This window comes from Biomphalaria glabrata, chromosome 1 (genome assembly GCF_947242115.1).
Source record: "Biomphalaria glabrata chromosome 1, xgBioGlab47.1, whole genome shotgun sequence".
NCBI lineage: Eukaryota > Metazoa > Mollusca > Gastropoda > Planorbidae > Biomphalaria > Biomphalaria glabrata.
This window is the reverse complement of record NC_074711.1, coordinates 82,869,594-82,887,082: the sequence shown is the minus strand read 5'-3', so window position 1 is coordinate 82,887,082 and position 17,489 is coordinate 82,869,594. Positions and strand designations below refer to the sequence as shown.

Sequence of the window (17,489 nt, the reverse complement as noted above, 5' to 3'; positions counted from 1 at the left end):
CGATTCAACATTTTTTTTTAATGTTACTTCATTTGATCAACCTTCTCTAGTGAAGAATTGAAAACAAAAACATTCTGTGCCAATTTATTTGGCTTAAAATAAAATACATTTAAAAAAATAGAATGCAGCTTGTCAGCTGTTTTGTTTTTTAATTATTTATTTCTTTTTTTTTTTGCAATCTTCCTATTACCTTACAAACTCTCCTGGGGTTCAAAAAGGTGGATGGATACTTGACGGGTATTTTGAAAACGGCTCTAAGGATTTTCCCTGAATTTTGATAGCTTATGTATATCTTTGGAAAAAATGCAAATAATCTATTCGGACCTAGCTTGATTATAATAATTGTAACTATTCGAATTATAAGTAAAGTTCCCCTTTCAGACCTTACGATCTAAAGAGCAGATGCTGTAAAGGTCATCTGCTTCTGTGGCCCACGGCTAACGAGGCTGTCTAATGGACATCTAACTTTAGTTGGGGAAAGTAAAGCGGTTGGTTGTTGTGCTGGCCACATGACACCTTCGTCATCCGTTGGCAATAGAAACAGATCACAAGTTCTGAAAAGGGATACTCTTGCTTCTTTACTTTAATATGCTGCGGGACAAGGACAGTGTTTATTTAGCTGTGTCCTAATACCTAAGTTCTGTGTTGTTGTTTTTTAACACTTTGACAGGAAGCGCCGCCACAAGATATCAAAATAGCTTGGTTTAATGAAACACAATACATCAATACACTCTAGCGGCCTGGTCAAAATAACAAGGTCATAAATGTGTTTATTTCAAGCATAATAGAAAACAGCAAAGCAAAAAAAAAAATAAAAAATAGGGGGTGGGGGTGGGAATATCTCCGGGATAGTGAAAGGGAAGAACTCGCCCCAGCGAAAGGTCACGAGAAATGTTGCATGAAATATGACCTGGGGCAAGGATCCCAGGAGGATGGACGAAATGCTAGCACGTCAGAGTCACGAGGCGCGGTGCACAATGTGCTGATTGTTGGTTGAACACTTTCGAATGTGCACACGTTAATGATTTATCAAGCACAATCACCGGCAGGGGGGGTGGGGAACATTAAGGGAGACCATTAGTATAGAAGGCCTCAACACTGACCTGCGACGTCGCAACATGTGGGCCAGTTTAGACCAATGCCTCGTTGCCGCGACACTGGTCCTACGTCGAGACAGGTGACGTGGCAACGAGCTATTGGTCTAAACTGACCACAGGTTATGACGTCGAAGGCCTGTTTTTAAGCCTTCTATAACGATTGGCCTAGCTTTAACAGGGAGAACTAGGCCTAGACATCTAAAACCCAGTTCGACCGTTTCAATGAGCCCTTTAAGTGGACATCGTAGGCCAAGGCCGTTCAAATGTGAGCGTTTTTTTTTTTGGTTTCTGTGTAAAATCTAAACCTATAAACATAAACACTTAATTTAATATATGTGTGTTCGCGCCAGTGTTCACATTTGTGTGGATAGTGACTCAAAATATTGTCAAATTTTCAAGGATTATTTTTGATCCTACAACTCGTAGACAAAATTAACTGCCTCATACGATTTCATTTTGCGAAATTTTGCATTTTCCTTTTTAAGGGGGATGCACAGTGAGAAAACATAGATTTAGGTCAAAAATATCGATATTTTAAAATTAATAGATTTTAATAGTTTAAAATGTCTAGAATACGAATTCCCTATCAGAATACTAAAAAAAATACGTTTTATACATCAATTTTGTATTTTAAATGTAGATATATAAGCAAAATTTTGATGTTTTGGTGAAAAATCAACATTTTGTAAGCTATAGTTGATAAGCTAATGTACGCTCTAATCCCTAACAGATGGTATCGATACAAAGGTCTACTTTTCTAGTTCCGATTATGTGCATGGTTTCTCATTCTATAAATAAATAGTACTGCAATGAACTTTCAAAATACGTCACTACCTCTTTTTTTCCCCTATATCCTCATATACACACCCACAAAGCCATATTTACGCATGCGCACCATCAAAGCTTCTATAGTTACTGTAATTACACGCATGCGCACTGAAAAAGCTTCCGTAACTACAAAGTATGCACGCATGCGCACATGACGTGAACCGGTCCTTCTTCTGTAAACTTCCATCACATCAACAATCGATTCATTATTGAAACTCAGAAATGCCAACAAAAGGTTATATGTTTGGAAAGAAAAAACGTTACTGTAAGCCCAGAGGACGACATGCTTCAAAGACAAATGCACAATTACAAAGGTAAGTCTAGATCTAGAGTTTGCTTTTTTTTTTATTTACTAGACAAGCGTGTGCTGACACATAAAATAATGACTATGAAACCTTGGCTCTTTGAGTTCGACAACGTGTTTATCCAATGAATCACATCTAGATCTAGATCTAGAATCTAGATTCTATAGACATTAAATAAATATCATGAAAATGATTGCAAACATAGAGATCTATCCTTTTATAGATCTAGTCTATATTAGGAGCATAGATCACATTAGAACTAGATAATCTCTAGAGATTAGATTATCTGATTATCGTGTATGATGATGTATTGAACAGTATTGTAGGACTTCAACTTCAACTCAAGTCTTGGTCTTAGTTGTTTTTTTTTAGATCTAGTACATATTGTCATATATAGATCTATATTACATGTAACATGTCTCTATACATTCTTTACTTTTTATGATTAATACAATATATGATTTCTAAAATGCATTATAAAATTTAAAATAATCTTCATGTTGTGATAGATGTGACGTGTACTTTCATACTATTGAATTTTTTTTTAAAGACCCTCTAATTTATTTTTTATTTGTTTGCAGCTCTGTTTTGGATACAGCTGGATCTGAAGCAGCAACAACACAGCCTGCAAGTGCAGCTGAGCGAAAAATATCCCTAACTGCAGTTACTAACGCTGATAACACCAATAAGAGGCTGCCTGAAGATTTCATATACGTCATGATGAATTCAATGCAATTGACCACAATGGTCTCCTTGTTGTGCTGTCCACATTGCTTTGACAACAAATTAACTATGTGCATCACACAATCAAAAGGCATGGCTCATTTGATTAAAATCAAATGCCTAAATTGTGAAACATATTTGTGGTCCGACTGGACCTCAAAAAAAAGTAATGATGTTCATCTGGATATTAATGTCCGCGCTGTCGCTGCATTAAAAGAATCTGGAATCTCGCATTCTAAATTTGATAGGTTTTGTGGACTTATGAGTATGCCCTGCATGCACAGAAATACTTATAACAATCTAGCTAACATAGTCAATACCGCTATAATTGAAGCTGGTGAAGAATGTATGATTAGGGCATCTGCTGTTGTGCATGGAAGAAACATTTCACAACCTCTAACTACAGATGAAAGAATAAGTTCAACAGGCTGTCCTGTTATTACAGTTTCTTTCGATGGGACTTGGCATAAAAGGGGCCACTCATCTCATTCAGGAATTGGCACAGTTATTTTGATACTGGACTCGTCATCGACACCGAAGTCCTATCAAATTATTGCCATGTTTGTGATTCAAACTCTGCAGAACTAAACTTTGATGCCTCTAAGCATATGTGTCAAAAAAACTTCAGTGGCTCAGCAAATGCAATGGAGGCCGCAGCAGCATCCAAAATCTTTTCGCGCTCTGTGGCATCCAGAAAACTTGTTTATGGCACGATGCTGTGTGATGGCGATAGTAAATCGCATTCATCTGCCATTACCAACTCAGGATATGATGTAGAAATCTTAAAAGAGGACTGCATTAACCACATCTCAAAAAGAATGTTTAATGCTTTGAACAATTTAAAAATGTCTAACAAAAAAGAACTAAATTATAGGCTTACAAAGCCAAAAATTGAAAAAATTACAAATTACTATTCCAAAGCTCTGCGCCAAAATGCTCCCGACATTCAAAAAATGAAGCTGGCTGTTATGGGCTCATTTTTTCATATGATGAGCTCAGACCTAGATCATAACCACAGGTTGTGTCCTGATGGCGCTACATCTTGGTGTCACTTTAAGAGATCAGAGGCACTAAAACAGCCATATAAAAAACACAACCAGACCATCACATCAGAAATAGGTAAACTGTTATTTCCTATAATGAAAAGACTAACAGACACAGATCTGTTAAAAAGATGTTCTAGAATGGGAACACAAAACGCCAATGAATCTTTTCATTCCCTCATTTGGCAAAGATGCCCCAAAACAGAATTCGCAACATTAAAAACGGTAAGGGCTGCGACATACCTTGCTGTTTTAGCCTTCAATAATGGACCTGTTGGCATCAGATCAGTTTTTGACATATTAGGCATTCCCTGGACACTAAAGAACATTTCTTCTAGTGAGAAAAAGCAAAATGTCAAACTACAGCTTGTTAGAAAAAGAAAATCAATCGCATTAGTGTCCAGGAGAAAAAACTTGAAAAAACGAAGAATTGAGCATGAGCACCGGGCAGAGGTTCTAGAAGGTCCAACCTATCAATCAGGCCATTTTAATGAATAGTTTTTTGTTTTTTTTATTATCTATTATGTTGTTTTATGTAAATATTCCCTTTTTTTTCATTTTTATGGTTACAATAAATATTTTATATCATTTTAAAAACTTTAAATGCGTTTTTCTCAAAATGTATTTTTAGGTGCATGTTGTCCACAAGAATCTCAAAATCTTTAGTTCTGTATAAGTTAGACTAATAATTTTTCACATGTAGTTTATTGATAGTATATCATAGGTAATAGGCTGCAAAAATTTTCAATATGTATAATAAATTTCATAAAAAAATAAAAATAATGATGTGACCTCAGATGAAAAATGGGGTCGGAAAAAAATAAAAATTTTAAAAATTCATAAAAATTAAACCAGTAATAATTTTCAAAACAAAATTAGCCAGTTACCTATGGGATTCAAATATCTATCAGGTGCAATCAAAAAATTAAAAAAATTTTGAGTACTTTAGAATATTTTAAGAATTTTGTAAACATTGTTTATTTTCAAGATGGCCGCCATTTCCATAGCAACCCAAAAGGCTACACTCATAAAATGTGTATGGTTACTCATGTCTCTATATGTTCTATCAAGTCATGCATAAAGCTTTTCTATTTATCTGTAAATTACAAAAATTGAAATTTCATTGTGCATCCCCCTTAAACCCGTGATTAATTGTATGAGTTTGTACATTTACATGCCAACGCTCTAGTTGGCAAAATTGAGGAACTCTTCAATAATGTGAAGAGATAAAAGCTGAGCTGGTTCGAACATATTGTAAGACATGACTCCCTGTCAAAAAAAAAAATTTCCTTCTAGGTACAATGCCAACTCTCTAGTTGGCAAAAGGGAGGAACTCCTCAATAATGTAAAGAGATAAAAGCTGAGCTGGTTAGAACATATTGTAAGACATGACTCCCTGTCAAAAAAAAAAGGATCCTTCAAGGTACAGTGAAGATAGCCCGAAGAATGAGTCTTCCAAAGAAAAGCTGGCTGGACAACGTCCTTGGATGTTGTAAGGTGATATAAGCTTTAGTTAAAATCTTTAACTTGTATCCACGAAGGTCTGCATTATTGAAAGATTGAAGTATCAATCTAATATTTAGTGCATAGTGTTTTATAACTATTCCATAACTTTCCCCAGCTGCTGGTTAATATTTCCTCCCTTGTAATGTATCTCGAATCATCCGAGTATGTCTGTCTACAGCTGGGAATGGGTTAATTATTGGAGAGTGTGCTTGTGGTTTCAAGGATTCAATTATTTTATTTTATTTGCTCCTTATTAAATTCTATCAATTACGTTCACTTTGTGCTGGCATTTATTTTTTTTTCTAACATAGCTATTGATTACTAAAATCTAGCTGCTTATTGAATTCTATCAATTATATTTACTTTGTGCTGGCATTTATTTTTGTTAACATTGCCATTAATACAATTTAGCACGAAAGAGGCGATAAAAAAGGTGGGGGGGGGGGGGGGGGGGAGTCTTTTTTTTTTTAGCCGCAATTCAAATGAAAAATGTCGGGGGGACACAGAAGGTCCTCAGTTCTTGTTGCTCTTCACCAGTCAGCCACTTGTTACAGCGGCCTTCATTCAACTATTTGTTTTAGTAGCCTATATCCAATCACTCTAGTGTGTAATGTACTTGTTTAGAGAGTAGGTTAGTTTTGTTAGACAAATATATTGTGTATAGTTTTTTAGCGACAGTAAAAGTAGTGACGTAGTAAGACAGACTAATGACGTAGTGGACTTAGACGAATAAGAGACCAACATGGCGTTATGTTAGAAGTAGGTTGTGTTTTGAATAGAAGTTGAACAGTAGTTAGAAATAGCGACGTTTTAGGAAGACTGGACGGATTTCCCAGTGGTTAATAAAGTCTCATTTCATAGAACTGAATGTTGTTATCAAGTATGTTTAATTAATAATGTTCTGTGGCTAATGTTAAGTAATAAATGATACTTAGTCGAAGTCAGATTAGATTAGCCCATAACAAGTGACATTCATCTATATTTGAGACAGAGTGGGAGAAAAAGCAAGAAAAGAAGATCTTCTTAATATCCACTCCCAACTACCCACCCTGACTACCAAAGGTCAGCCTCGTTCCTGTGTATCCCAGACGATGCAGAACTTACCCCTATCATCTTGCTTTAAGTAAGGCCCCCCTATCCTTGGTATGATCATACGATTTATGAAGATCTAGAACTAGATCATTGTTCCAATGTTTGTTGTGGACCTTTATATTCCTTTCGAAGACATCATACAAGTAGCAAGGTAAGACATCGGAGAGTGACAACATGTAGGAATGTACACAACAAAACCACTCACCTGTATCTCCAGAGCGTGGTACGCCAGTATAAGACCAAGCAATATGATTGTGGAGATACTTATCAGAGATTTTAAAGCTATGGAGTAAAATGCAGACTGAAAAAGAAGAAACAAAAAGCGGACCATTATTGATCACGTGTCTAATAGTTCATAGGTTAATACTTTATTATATATGTCAACATTGCTACGACGGGGTGGGGTGGTCGAGTGATAAAGCACTAGGCTTCTTAACCGAGGAACATAGAGTTCGAATCCAGGTGAATTAAAATAGGGATTTTGAAGTCCACCCGAGTGCAGCGGGCAGGGTAGAACCCGGGACCATCGAGACGACCGAACGACAGTCCAGCCTGCACCACACAACCAGATAGCTGTATTCCTAATAGATTAATCGAATCCAAACATTGATAGGTCTCATCTATACAATAGTTTACAAGCAACATTAGAAGGTTCAGGGCCAAAACATTTTTTTTGCTTCTAAAACACATATTTGTATATTGATATGGCATGATTAGAAATTAGTTATTTGTTTCATAGAAAGGAAATGTTCTGACTTAGAGACAATGACGGGCGACTAGTATAAGCAAGACCAGGATTAGAGGTAGAATGGCCAACCATACAAAGACTACTCTTGACGGCTATAGAGAGAAGCAGTTTTTATTGGGCATTCGACAGTTCCCTTCGACATTATTCAACTTCTTGTTCGACATTCACAATCAGCGTCGACTAACATATACTGGTGGCCTTTCGCCTGTGTTACTGGATTTCTTATTTTAGTGTTACCTCCATTTGATTTATCTGCATAAGACACAACGCAGAAGCGGCTTACAATATATATATATATATATATATATATATATATATATATATAAATTCCAACATTAACAAGGTCTACAGTGACACAAAATTTTAAACAAATTTGTGCTATTCAGAACTTCATATATATATATATATATATATATATATATATATATATATATATATATATATATATATATTGGTAAGACATAGCTCTAGACCGCAACAGATGGAGAGAGACAGTGACCAAGAAAGCTATGGACAGTGAAAGTACATGGGTCTCATCTCAGGAAGAAAAACGTACAATCCGGAAAACGGCCAGCTCCTCTACCACCAAAGCAAAAGCCACCTTAACCTGCGCTATCTGTGGACGGGAGTGTCTCTCCGAAATAGGGCTCCACAGCCACACGAGGAAGTGTGCTCTGAGATGAACCATAGTCGTTCTGCGACTGAAGGAGGCCAATGAATAAATATATAGGTCTATTGATGTAGGACTTTACCTATTTTGTTTTCACACGGAATCCTCACCCTCATGACATTTTTTTGTTTAGTTTTTGTTAACGCCTGTGCCGTGCTGACAATGGAGTCACTATTCTTTATCAGCCCCATCATTTCGTGCCCTAGATACTCCTATGAATATTGAAAGCCAGGCAGCTAAGACAACTGCTACATTGAGTTTAATTATTCATCACATTCCGTCATTCATTTGCAACTTAGAGAGCGACTTCACAGTTCAAAGGTCACCAGTTTTGTGTTCTTCATTGATCAAGTCTTGTAGCGAAAGATGTCAAGTATTTTTGTTTGCTATACTCTTGGCCAGGTAACAATTTCTAAACAGCTAAAACAAAAATACCAGAAAAGATGGACTGACTTGACAGTGGCAAATGGACAGGATTTTCTAAGAAAGTGGCCAAAAACTTCATCTTTTTTTAAAACAGATTAATTTCTTCTGTTATTTTTGCACTTCGTTAGTAGAAGCTAATTTTTTTTTTTTATCTTGATAAGTTAATAACATTGAACAAGCCAAGCATTTTTAGGTAAAATAATCTTGTTTGAAATTCAGAAGTAAAATTTACATTCTTTAAACATTATAAATTAAACAACTAAACAATATAAATTGTTAGAGCTATGAGCGAAAGAGCTAGCTAATTTGATTTCACAAAGTGCAGACAAAATCATTGTAAACTTTTTAGATTCGTAGATTATCAGCCCTGCCTATAGATAGTTATCCTTCATAGAAGGGAATCTCCAACAAAGTAGATTTTGTTACCAAACAGAAAAACCAATGAAGTAAAAAAAAAAAAAACAACAATTAACAAATCAGCAAAACCAAATTTAAAGTATGAAAAATCAGAGTAAATTAAACGTGACCTACACTAGATTTAGTCAGTCAAAGAAATGGAGCTGTACATATATCGTTAATATGGTTGAATTCAAATCAGTGAATTCAACCACTTAAAAATCAATATTCATAATCGTCTGATTTTGAGACCGCTCCTACTTTATATATAAACTTTTGAATATAAACCATCTAGATCAGCGGTTCTCAACCTTTTAAGCTCGGCGACCCCTTTTTACAATCCCCCACTCTGCCGCGACCCCCCCCCACCCCAATACAAACACACATACAGAAGAGTAGACAATAACAATCCATAATTTCGATGGTCTTAGCCCACCCCTGGCAAATCTTCAATCGACCCCCAAATGGGTCGCGATCCACAGGTTGAGAACCGCTGATCTAGATTATTCAGAGAACTAAGCAACGAACAAGGGCACAAAATGCTTCTTCAGGCTTCCTTCAATCAAGATAAAATACCAAGTGAAGCAAAAGAAAGCAATGTCTCTCCTCCCAATCAAGGTTAATGCTAATTAATAAGAATGACGAAAAAAAAAAAGACTAAAACCATAATTAACGACTTATCTTAATGACGAGCATGGATCCCATCAGAACCTTTCAATTATTGTAACATTTCACGACCATTTGTTGAATATGTAAATATTTCCCACTATTACAATTACAATCGGATTGCCCTTTAGCCAGAGCTATTGGAACTATTTTGGAACCACTGGATTGTAGCGATAATTTCAATCACACACAAAAAATGGTCGTGAGCCTGCAATTGATTTGGGAGACATCTTAACATCGAAAAATGTCATGTTTGAGTATAATCTATATTGTTGTAAATCTGGTGGTGACACAGATGGGGGGTAGTGCTGTGTGTTTTTAGCCTACCCAAATCGCCACAGTCCAGCGCAGGACGAGCGGTCAACCGTGACCAGTGACAGTACACGCCAGTTCGGCAAGGACCAATGTCGTAAAATATTACGCACGCAAGTCACGGCGAAAGTGATCAACCGGAGTGGTCAAGAAGGTTCGAGGCCAGTAGAGACACTATATAAGAGCGAGTGTGTCAGAATCACTTCACTTCACGTTACCTCGCAATGTGACCAAGACGAGGCGAGAACCAGCACGGTGTGTGAAGTCAGTGCGGAGCAGAGACTTGGTATTTGTAAAGACAGTGTTAATATTGTTGCCAATTGCGATGTATTTGAAATTAAACTGACTGATACTTTGGAGCCCTGAGTTGTGCGGTTCTTTAAGTTCGTTCTGTCTTGTGGTGTAGTTTGAAGAGAGCCTGGATAGTAGGAGAGACGTAACAATATATATATATATATATATATATATATATATATATATATATATATATATATATATATATATATATATATATATATATATATATATATATATATATATATATTTAATTACAAATAAGCCGTAACTTTCCATGTTATAGGCCCCCTCTAACTTCCTATATTATTAACGACTCCCCCCCCCTCATGACTTTCCATGTTATAACTCACATCCCCCCAACTTTCCATGTTATAACTCACCCCCCCCCCCCCAACTTTCCATGTTAAGACTCCAGCCCCCCTCCCCTTACCCAAGATAACAAAAAAACTAGTGGAGCAAAAAAAAGGGTGGTGGGGTGGTGGAGAGAGAATCTATTCCCTGCAACATGAGGTCTCACATTTCGAGCCTGCAAAATAATGTTATGTTAGCGTTTCCCGCCCCGTGCGGTGACGTCACAGTGCATCCAGCCAATGATCGCTCGTCGATAGCGCTTGGCCTGGCAATAACAAATTCCGAGTCTAAATAAACTTTCGTTGATTTCGGAATATGATCAAGACAATTCCCAAGATGTTCCTAGTTTTATCGTCTGTTCATATTTAAATAAGCGCACCAGGGGGGCACTCTATTGGGAAGGTGGGGGTACTACTAAGATGAACCGATAAAAAGATTCCTCCTGCTTCCTTCGTTGCTAATAAAGGGGCGCCAGCTGGCGTGCGAGCGATCAGCTCTGTAATTGGCTTAACACCGCGACAAAGAATGTGACGGCTGGGTGGTTAAATAATAAATGCCCCTGCGTCTAGTCTGGCTGAAGAAATTTGACCCCCTACTTTTAACAAATGACACTAGCAAAAACCCAAACTTTACACTAAATCTTGGGATCAGGGGCTCCGCCCGGACACTTAACAGTGTTAATAATTGTAATTAGCAGACAGAAATAAACTTCAAACTGTGGTTGCGTGTAGTTGCTTATATCTGAGGTATTTGAAGGTAATATATTTTGTATTATTGCAGTAGATACCGGGTTTCATCGATCCTTTAATATTGTGAGAACCTAACCTAAGAAAAGGTAAAACCTAATTACCTATTTTTTGTAAGTGATGTGATAAAATGATGGCCGTAGCAAATTTTCTGATAATTGTTTTAAGACAGTACTGAAAACAGGTTTCTAACAATAAAAAAAAATTTAAAAGGCATATATTAAACGTAGTTGTATCAATTAGTTTGGATCAGTCATGTCATTTAAATTTTTAATAGATCTAGACTAGCACTAATAAATCTATGCGATTACAAATATTTTTACCAATTTTCTTTTGCTCAGCACAATTTCATACGTTTAACTTTCTCAATACGCTTTAATGTTATCATTTGTCTGGATCGGTGGGAAAGGAGTAGTGGAGAGAGGATGTATGTGGGTGATATAATTTATGTATTTATAAAAAAAAATTGTGCGACCTGAATACGAACTCGGGGGCTTAGGCCTCCTCAAATTGCTAAAGCCAATACGATAACCACTGTGCCTGGGAGCTGCTTACGGAAATAGGTTTTATAGTTGATTACAAACTTTTTTTATATACAAACAATAAAGGGGACAAATTTAGCATATAACACCAAATCAGTCAAGTAAGATTTCTTTCCCTTTTTTGAGATACCAAACAAAATAATTAATTAGCAATAGTTTTTATTGATTCTTGTGTTTGGCGAAATTTCAGCTTGATCCGAGATCCGAGATTGGATGTGGGAGAAATAACGTGTTCAAACTTTTTACCCGACAGACAGAGTTGATATCAGCTTTGTAAAAAAAATAATCTATAATTATACTATATTACTTCTGAAAAAGTCGTAGCTCAAGACACGTTGCACTTGTTTGAAATAGATAAGTTTAATGTGTTGCGAAATTGCTATGTTACATGGCACAGAAGTATAAAGCAATAAGAGACGTATTGGTCGTCGGATGGTGTTTGTGGTGTTCACTTCAGATACCCGTGACTTACTCTCTTGCATTCGGTCTTTATTTTAGCTTGTCTGTCGCAAACAATTGATGCCATTCACACATTCTGTTTTAAAAATGTTTACAATTCTGACAATACAATTTCGATGTTCAATCTCCCTCTTCAAAGTCTGTGTGTGTATGTGTATCTGTGTCTGTGTGTCTATGTGTGTGTGTCTGTGTGCCTCTCTCTTTCTTTGCTTGTGTGTTTAGGAATATGTTCACAAATACACACTCATATTGACGCTCTAACTCTCTCTCTCTTTCTCTCTCCTTCTCTCTCTATTTACTCATTTTTACCGACTCATACCTGCTCTTGCTCCGCCATCACGATTTTATCAATTTCTTAAATGTCTCGCGCCAAACCATGACATTCTAAAATAGATGCTCCACTAATTTGCCATTTAGAAAGTCTTATTGTTGTCATATGTAGCTAGATAGCACGAAGAAAATTGCTTCCTTAAAAACAAACTTTCCATTTTCATTTCCTTAAAACCAGAAAATAATCACAAATTTCCTTTTCAAATAGTCTTCTGACATGTCTAGTTTGCGGAAGAATAGCGCCACACGTACCACATGGACAACATCATCGCATTAAACAATATCTTATCAAAAGGATCCGAATCAGAAGGCATCATTATGCACTCTGGGCAGAAGCTTCCGAGAGTCAATCAGTATCCGCGGGACGAGGCTTGAGAATCTCTGGTACAATGAATATGGAAGAGTCATTTCATTCATTTCATGTATTTGTGTATATATATATATATATATATATATATATATATATATATATATATATATATATATATATATATATATATATATATATAATCCTTCACATATACACATACAGTCTCCAAAATAAAATAATTACTTACACATTTGCACACATATACACACAGCTCTAGAGTGCATTGATATCTGCTAATAATAGAATGCGCGCATTTTTAGGAGTGCAGTTATTAACCCTTCATTACCCACAACAATGTGATATGTTTCGAAAGGGAAGAAAAAAAAGATACCACTATTGAATCAATTCTGTCCGTTAATTGGTTCCTAAGCCTATATTGGTTCTGGGTGAAAATAAAATCAGTCGTTGATTCTCCCTGACCTTAGCTAATGATGCGGGTCGAGGCAGAGGGTGTGTCCAAACTCAGAGTACTCTCCAGGGAGCTCGTGCAGTTACTGTGTTGACTAGTGGCGGGCGGATTTGACGTCATTTATTATGTGGCCGTTGACGTCACTGGCGTATCATTTCTCATTAATTAATCAGATAGGGCACACTGCCCCCTTTCGTTCTTTTTCTTTTTCTTCTTCTTCTTCTCTCTCTCTCTCTCTCTCTCTCTCCTTCTATCACTCTCTCTCTCAGCGTAAAAATATTAATTATTTAACCATAAAATATTCATTTTTTTTATAAAGATCATTTTTTCCTTCTTTTTTTTTATAAACATATTTGAGAATGATTCATTTACATATTCAATTAATTTTTTGTTGCATTAATGAACAGGGGAGACAATGGTTTTCTATTTTCCCTTTTTCAGTCTGCATCACATTAACACTGTACGGAATACACGTCTAGCCTTCACACTGTCTGTAAGTGTCTCTGTCTTTAATGGAATCCTGTCTAGTGTTAACCTTGCTCTTTTCTTTAGATGCCTGTATCTTTAATAAGCTCAAGTTTGGTGCTAGCCTTGCTCTTTTCTTTAGATGCCTGTATCTTTAATAAGCTCAAGTTTGATGCTAGCCTTGCTCTTTTCTTTAGATGCCTGTATCTTTAATAAGCTCAAGTTTGATGCTAGCCTTGCTCTTTTCTTTAGATGCCTGAATCTTTAATAAGCTCAAATTTGATGCTAGCCTTGGTCTTTTCTTTAGATGCCTGAATCTTTAATAAGCTCAAATTTGATGCTAGCCTTGCTCTTTTCTTTAGATGCCTGTATCTTTAATAAGCTCAAGTTTGATGCTAGCCTTGCTCTTTTCTTTAATGCCTATATCTTTAATAAGCTCAAGTTTGATGCTAGCCTTGCTCTTTTCTTTAGATGCCTGTATCTTTAATAAGCTCAAATTTGATGCTAGCCTTGGTCTTTTCTTTAGATGCCTATATCTTTAATAAGCTCAAGTTTGATGCTAGCCTTGGTCTTTTCTTTAGATGCCTATATCTTTAATAAGCTCAAGTTTGATGCTAGCCTTGCTCTTTTCTTTAGATGCCTGTATCTTTAATAAGCTCAAATTTGATGCTAGCCTTGCTCTTTTCTTTAGATGCCTGTATCTTTAATAAGCTCAAGTTTGGTGCTAGCCTTGCTCTTTTCTTTAGATGCCTGTATCTTTAATAAGCTCAAGTTTGATGCTAGCCTTGTTCTTTTCTTTAGATGCCTGTATCTTTAATAAGCTCAAGTTTGATGCTAGCCTTGTTCATCTTTAATCATGTCAGTAATTGTGTTCGGCTAATTGTGTGGTGTATGTGTGCGCGATCGCTTTGTTCGTCGATACACATAGGATCGTAAATGGATAAACCATTATGTTTTCAAACTGAGGGTACCGGTTAGGTCTAAGATTTTCACACCTGATCTTTAGACGTCTTTTAGACAAGAGCTTCACATTATTGAGAAATAATAGAACGACTCGCAATTTCGATGTCCCAAAACGAAACATTTTTTAAGTATGCCATGATATGGGATTACCATTATTATGATAAATGAACTGATATTCATTCTATGGCACTACTGGGTGGGAACTGTTATTAAAAAAACAACAGAATTCATTGCTGCCCCGAAACTGTGTCCAATGAGGAGTGTCCTGATGATGTGGCAGCTCTGCAGCAGTACTCTGACACGTAGCAGGAATCTTCGGATGAATTGAATGACCTCCAATATTATTATTAGTTTATTATTATTTATTGCTGCGTCTATAGCTAAAAACACCGCGTACTTATTACGAATATATATATATATATATATATATATATATATATATATATATATATATATATATATATATATATATATATATGCACACACATGTACATATCTGAATTTCTCTCTGTTTGCGTACTATTTTTTTATGACTCACGAAGGTCCCGGATTTCGCTTTTATTTTGGTCTAGCGTGATTTGCATAATGTTTATTGCATTTTTCTTAGAAGGATATGTAAGAATGTGCTTCCACAATGGCTTCAAAGTCTGGGACACTGCCATTTATTTGCTTAAATCCTTCTTCTTCTTCGTTCTCATTGTTATGTTGGAGTGTTCAGATGATTAGAGCAATATATGAGATGAACTGCGCAGTGGTTTCCAAATCAGGGAGCTCTCCATATTGTTTTCTTTGTATTGGGGTGTTTTGGGGCCAGTGTCTTTTACGGGCCTCTTGGTAAAGAGAGCAGTCCTGGAGGACATCGTCACCATTCTCTGGTGACACTCCACATGGGCAGATTTCACTGGTTCCAATTTTGAGCTTCCGATACATATGTTGTCTCATTCGGTTGTGTCCGGTCATGAGTCGAAAGATTAGACGTTGATCTTGTCGGGATAGCTTATAATGGGCATCATCTTTTTTATTATTCGGATGAGAGCTTGTCCATTTCTCATGTATTTTATTTACTATTAGTTTCTTCATTTCATCTGGATAGAGCTATGTTTAATTGTGAGTTTGTTCTCCCACTCTTGCTGGCATCCATTTATAACAGTTTTTTGCAGTTGTTGTTGAGCTTTTTAGGTGCTGTCCTGAGTCGTTTTATATAAGAGGAATCAGAGTGTTCCAAGCTTTGGAGGGTTGTTTTCGCATCGGTTAGAAAGACAATCTTACTGTATGATTTGCTAGCATGGTAGCAGCTAGTTCTAATGCTTCCTTTTCTATCTGTCTGTCAAGAGAGCTCTCCACTTGCAATGGATTTTCCTAGTTTTTCTCCATTCGATAAGTATTCCAACTCCACCCTTTTGTGGTGGCTTAATTGGATGAGCCATCCGTGTAAACTCTGATCCACTGATTGCTAGAATATTGAGTTTGTAGAAAACAGTTCACTTTTTCCTTGAGCTCTGTTGGAATGGAGTCAGATTTGTTTTTATATTTTCAATATGATCTCTAAAAGTAGGAAGAGAGCTTTCGACCCAGGGTGGAGATTCATTAAGATATTTCGTGGATTCCAGAGTTATTTTTTCAAGTTCTTTTTTAGATTTAGAGATTCTTGTATGAAATTAGTCCTTTTGAGTCGGTTTTTAGTGCCAAGTTTTGTCCTTCTAAAACAGATTAGTTTTCAAGTATGTTGGTCAATAAGTACGTGGAAGAAATAGGTGTAGAGAACCTGGCTGCCGACGATAACGTGATTCGGACAGTCCAGGCGTGATGGTCAAGCAGGGAATGAATTAAGTCAGAACGTGATGGCAAATCTCGGGCTTGATTGTCACCGCGCGAGACTGTCCGAGAGATCGCGGGAGGTTGTAAGCGAGCGACAGAGTGAAGTGGGGAGGAAAAAAAAAAGGTGTCAAGATAAAAAGGAAGGAATGATGGCGGAAAAGGACGCTGGCCGTTCTGGGGACACCTCGCATTGATTGGTTCGTTTGTGACGAGGTCGCAGAGGTCAAGGTTAACACGTGAAACACAATGCTCGTATTTTTTTTTCTGTCGGAGGTGACGCGATTTCTAATGAGACTTGAGCTAGAGGAAACATGTTTAGCGTCCTAGGAATAAAATAGAAGAAGACAAGGTCATAGGAAGTTTGCCTCGGAAACAATTTTTTGTTATGTACATTTTTTTTAAAAAGATTTGCGACATTTGGGTACATGTGTGTACATTTCAGTAAGAGTTGCATATTTGTTTTTTTTTTTTTTTTTTTTTTGTTGTTTTTTATTTCTTTTTCTAGTTTGAATTAAGTTTGAATAAAATTTTCAGGTAGACTTTATTTAAGAAAATGATAATTAGAAATAATAAGAGCCATTGTACAAAGAACTTTGGAGAGAGATAATAATAATAGAGGAGTGGCCGATTGGTCCTAGGTTCGAATCTCGATAAAGACTGTGATTTTGAATTTCGGGATTTTTAGGGCGCCCTTGAGTCCACCCACCATGATAGGTACTTGACTTTAGTTGGGAAAAGTTAAGGCGGTTGGTCGTTGCGCTGGCCACATGACACCTTGCTCGTTAACCATTGACTATAGAAGAAGACAAGATGGTGTGTATAGGATAATGTTTTTAAGTCAAAGTGAGATATGTTTAAGTAAAGTTTTATGATTTGGTTTAGGTGCAACATTCCGAATCGTTATAGAATGTTATAGTAATTAGATCA

General features: G+C 36.5%; 2 protein-coding genes across 6 annotated transcripts in view; one reads left to right on the top strand and one right to left on the bottom strand.

Moving 5' to 3' along the window:
* The window catches only part of LOC106074407 (small conductance calcium-activated potassium channel protein-like), a 183,457-nt gene that overhangs the window by 121,187 nt on the left and 44,781 nt on the right, over nt 1-17,489 (bottom strand). For all 4 annotated transcript variants that reach the window (XM_056018164.1, XM_056018166.1, XM_056018165.1 and 1 more), the window contains exon 2: nt 6,800-6,895. In XM_056018164.1, coding sequence (XP_055874139.1) covers nt 6,800-6,895 — 96 coding nt within the window. The remainder of the gene's footprint in view (nt 1-6,799; nt 6,896-17,489) is intronic.
* LOC129924237 (uncharacterized) lies at nt 1,581-4,600 on the top strand. 2 transcript variants are annotated; one of them, XM_056018169.1, is made up of 2 exons: nt 1,581-2,239; nt 2,812-4,600. In XM_056018169.1, the coding sequence occupies exon 2, from the start codon at nt 3,562-3,564 to the stop codon at nt 4,492-4,494; it is 933 nt and encodes a 310-aa protein (XP_055874144.1). In that variant the 5' UTR covers nt 1,581-2,239; nt 2,812-3,561; the 3' UTR covers nt 4,495-4,600. Both variants share the same exon structure in this region, with proteins under 2 accessions (XP_055874144.1, XP_055874145.1).

Bases quoted from the DNA above. Each gene is read 5' to 3' on its own strand.
- LOC129924237 (XM_056018169.1), top strand. From the start codon at position 3,562: ATGTGTCAAAAAAACTTCAGTGGCTCAGCAAATGCAATGGAGGCCGCA.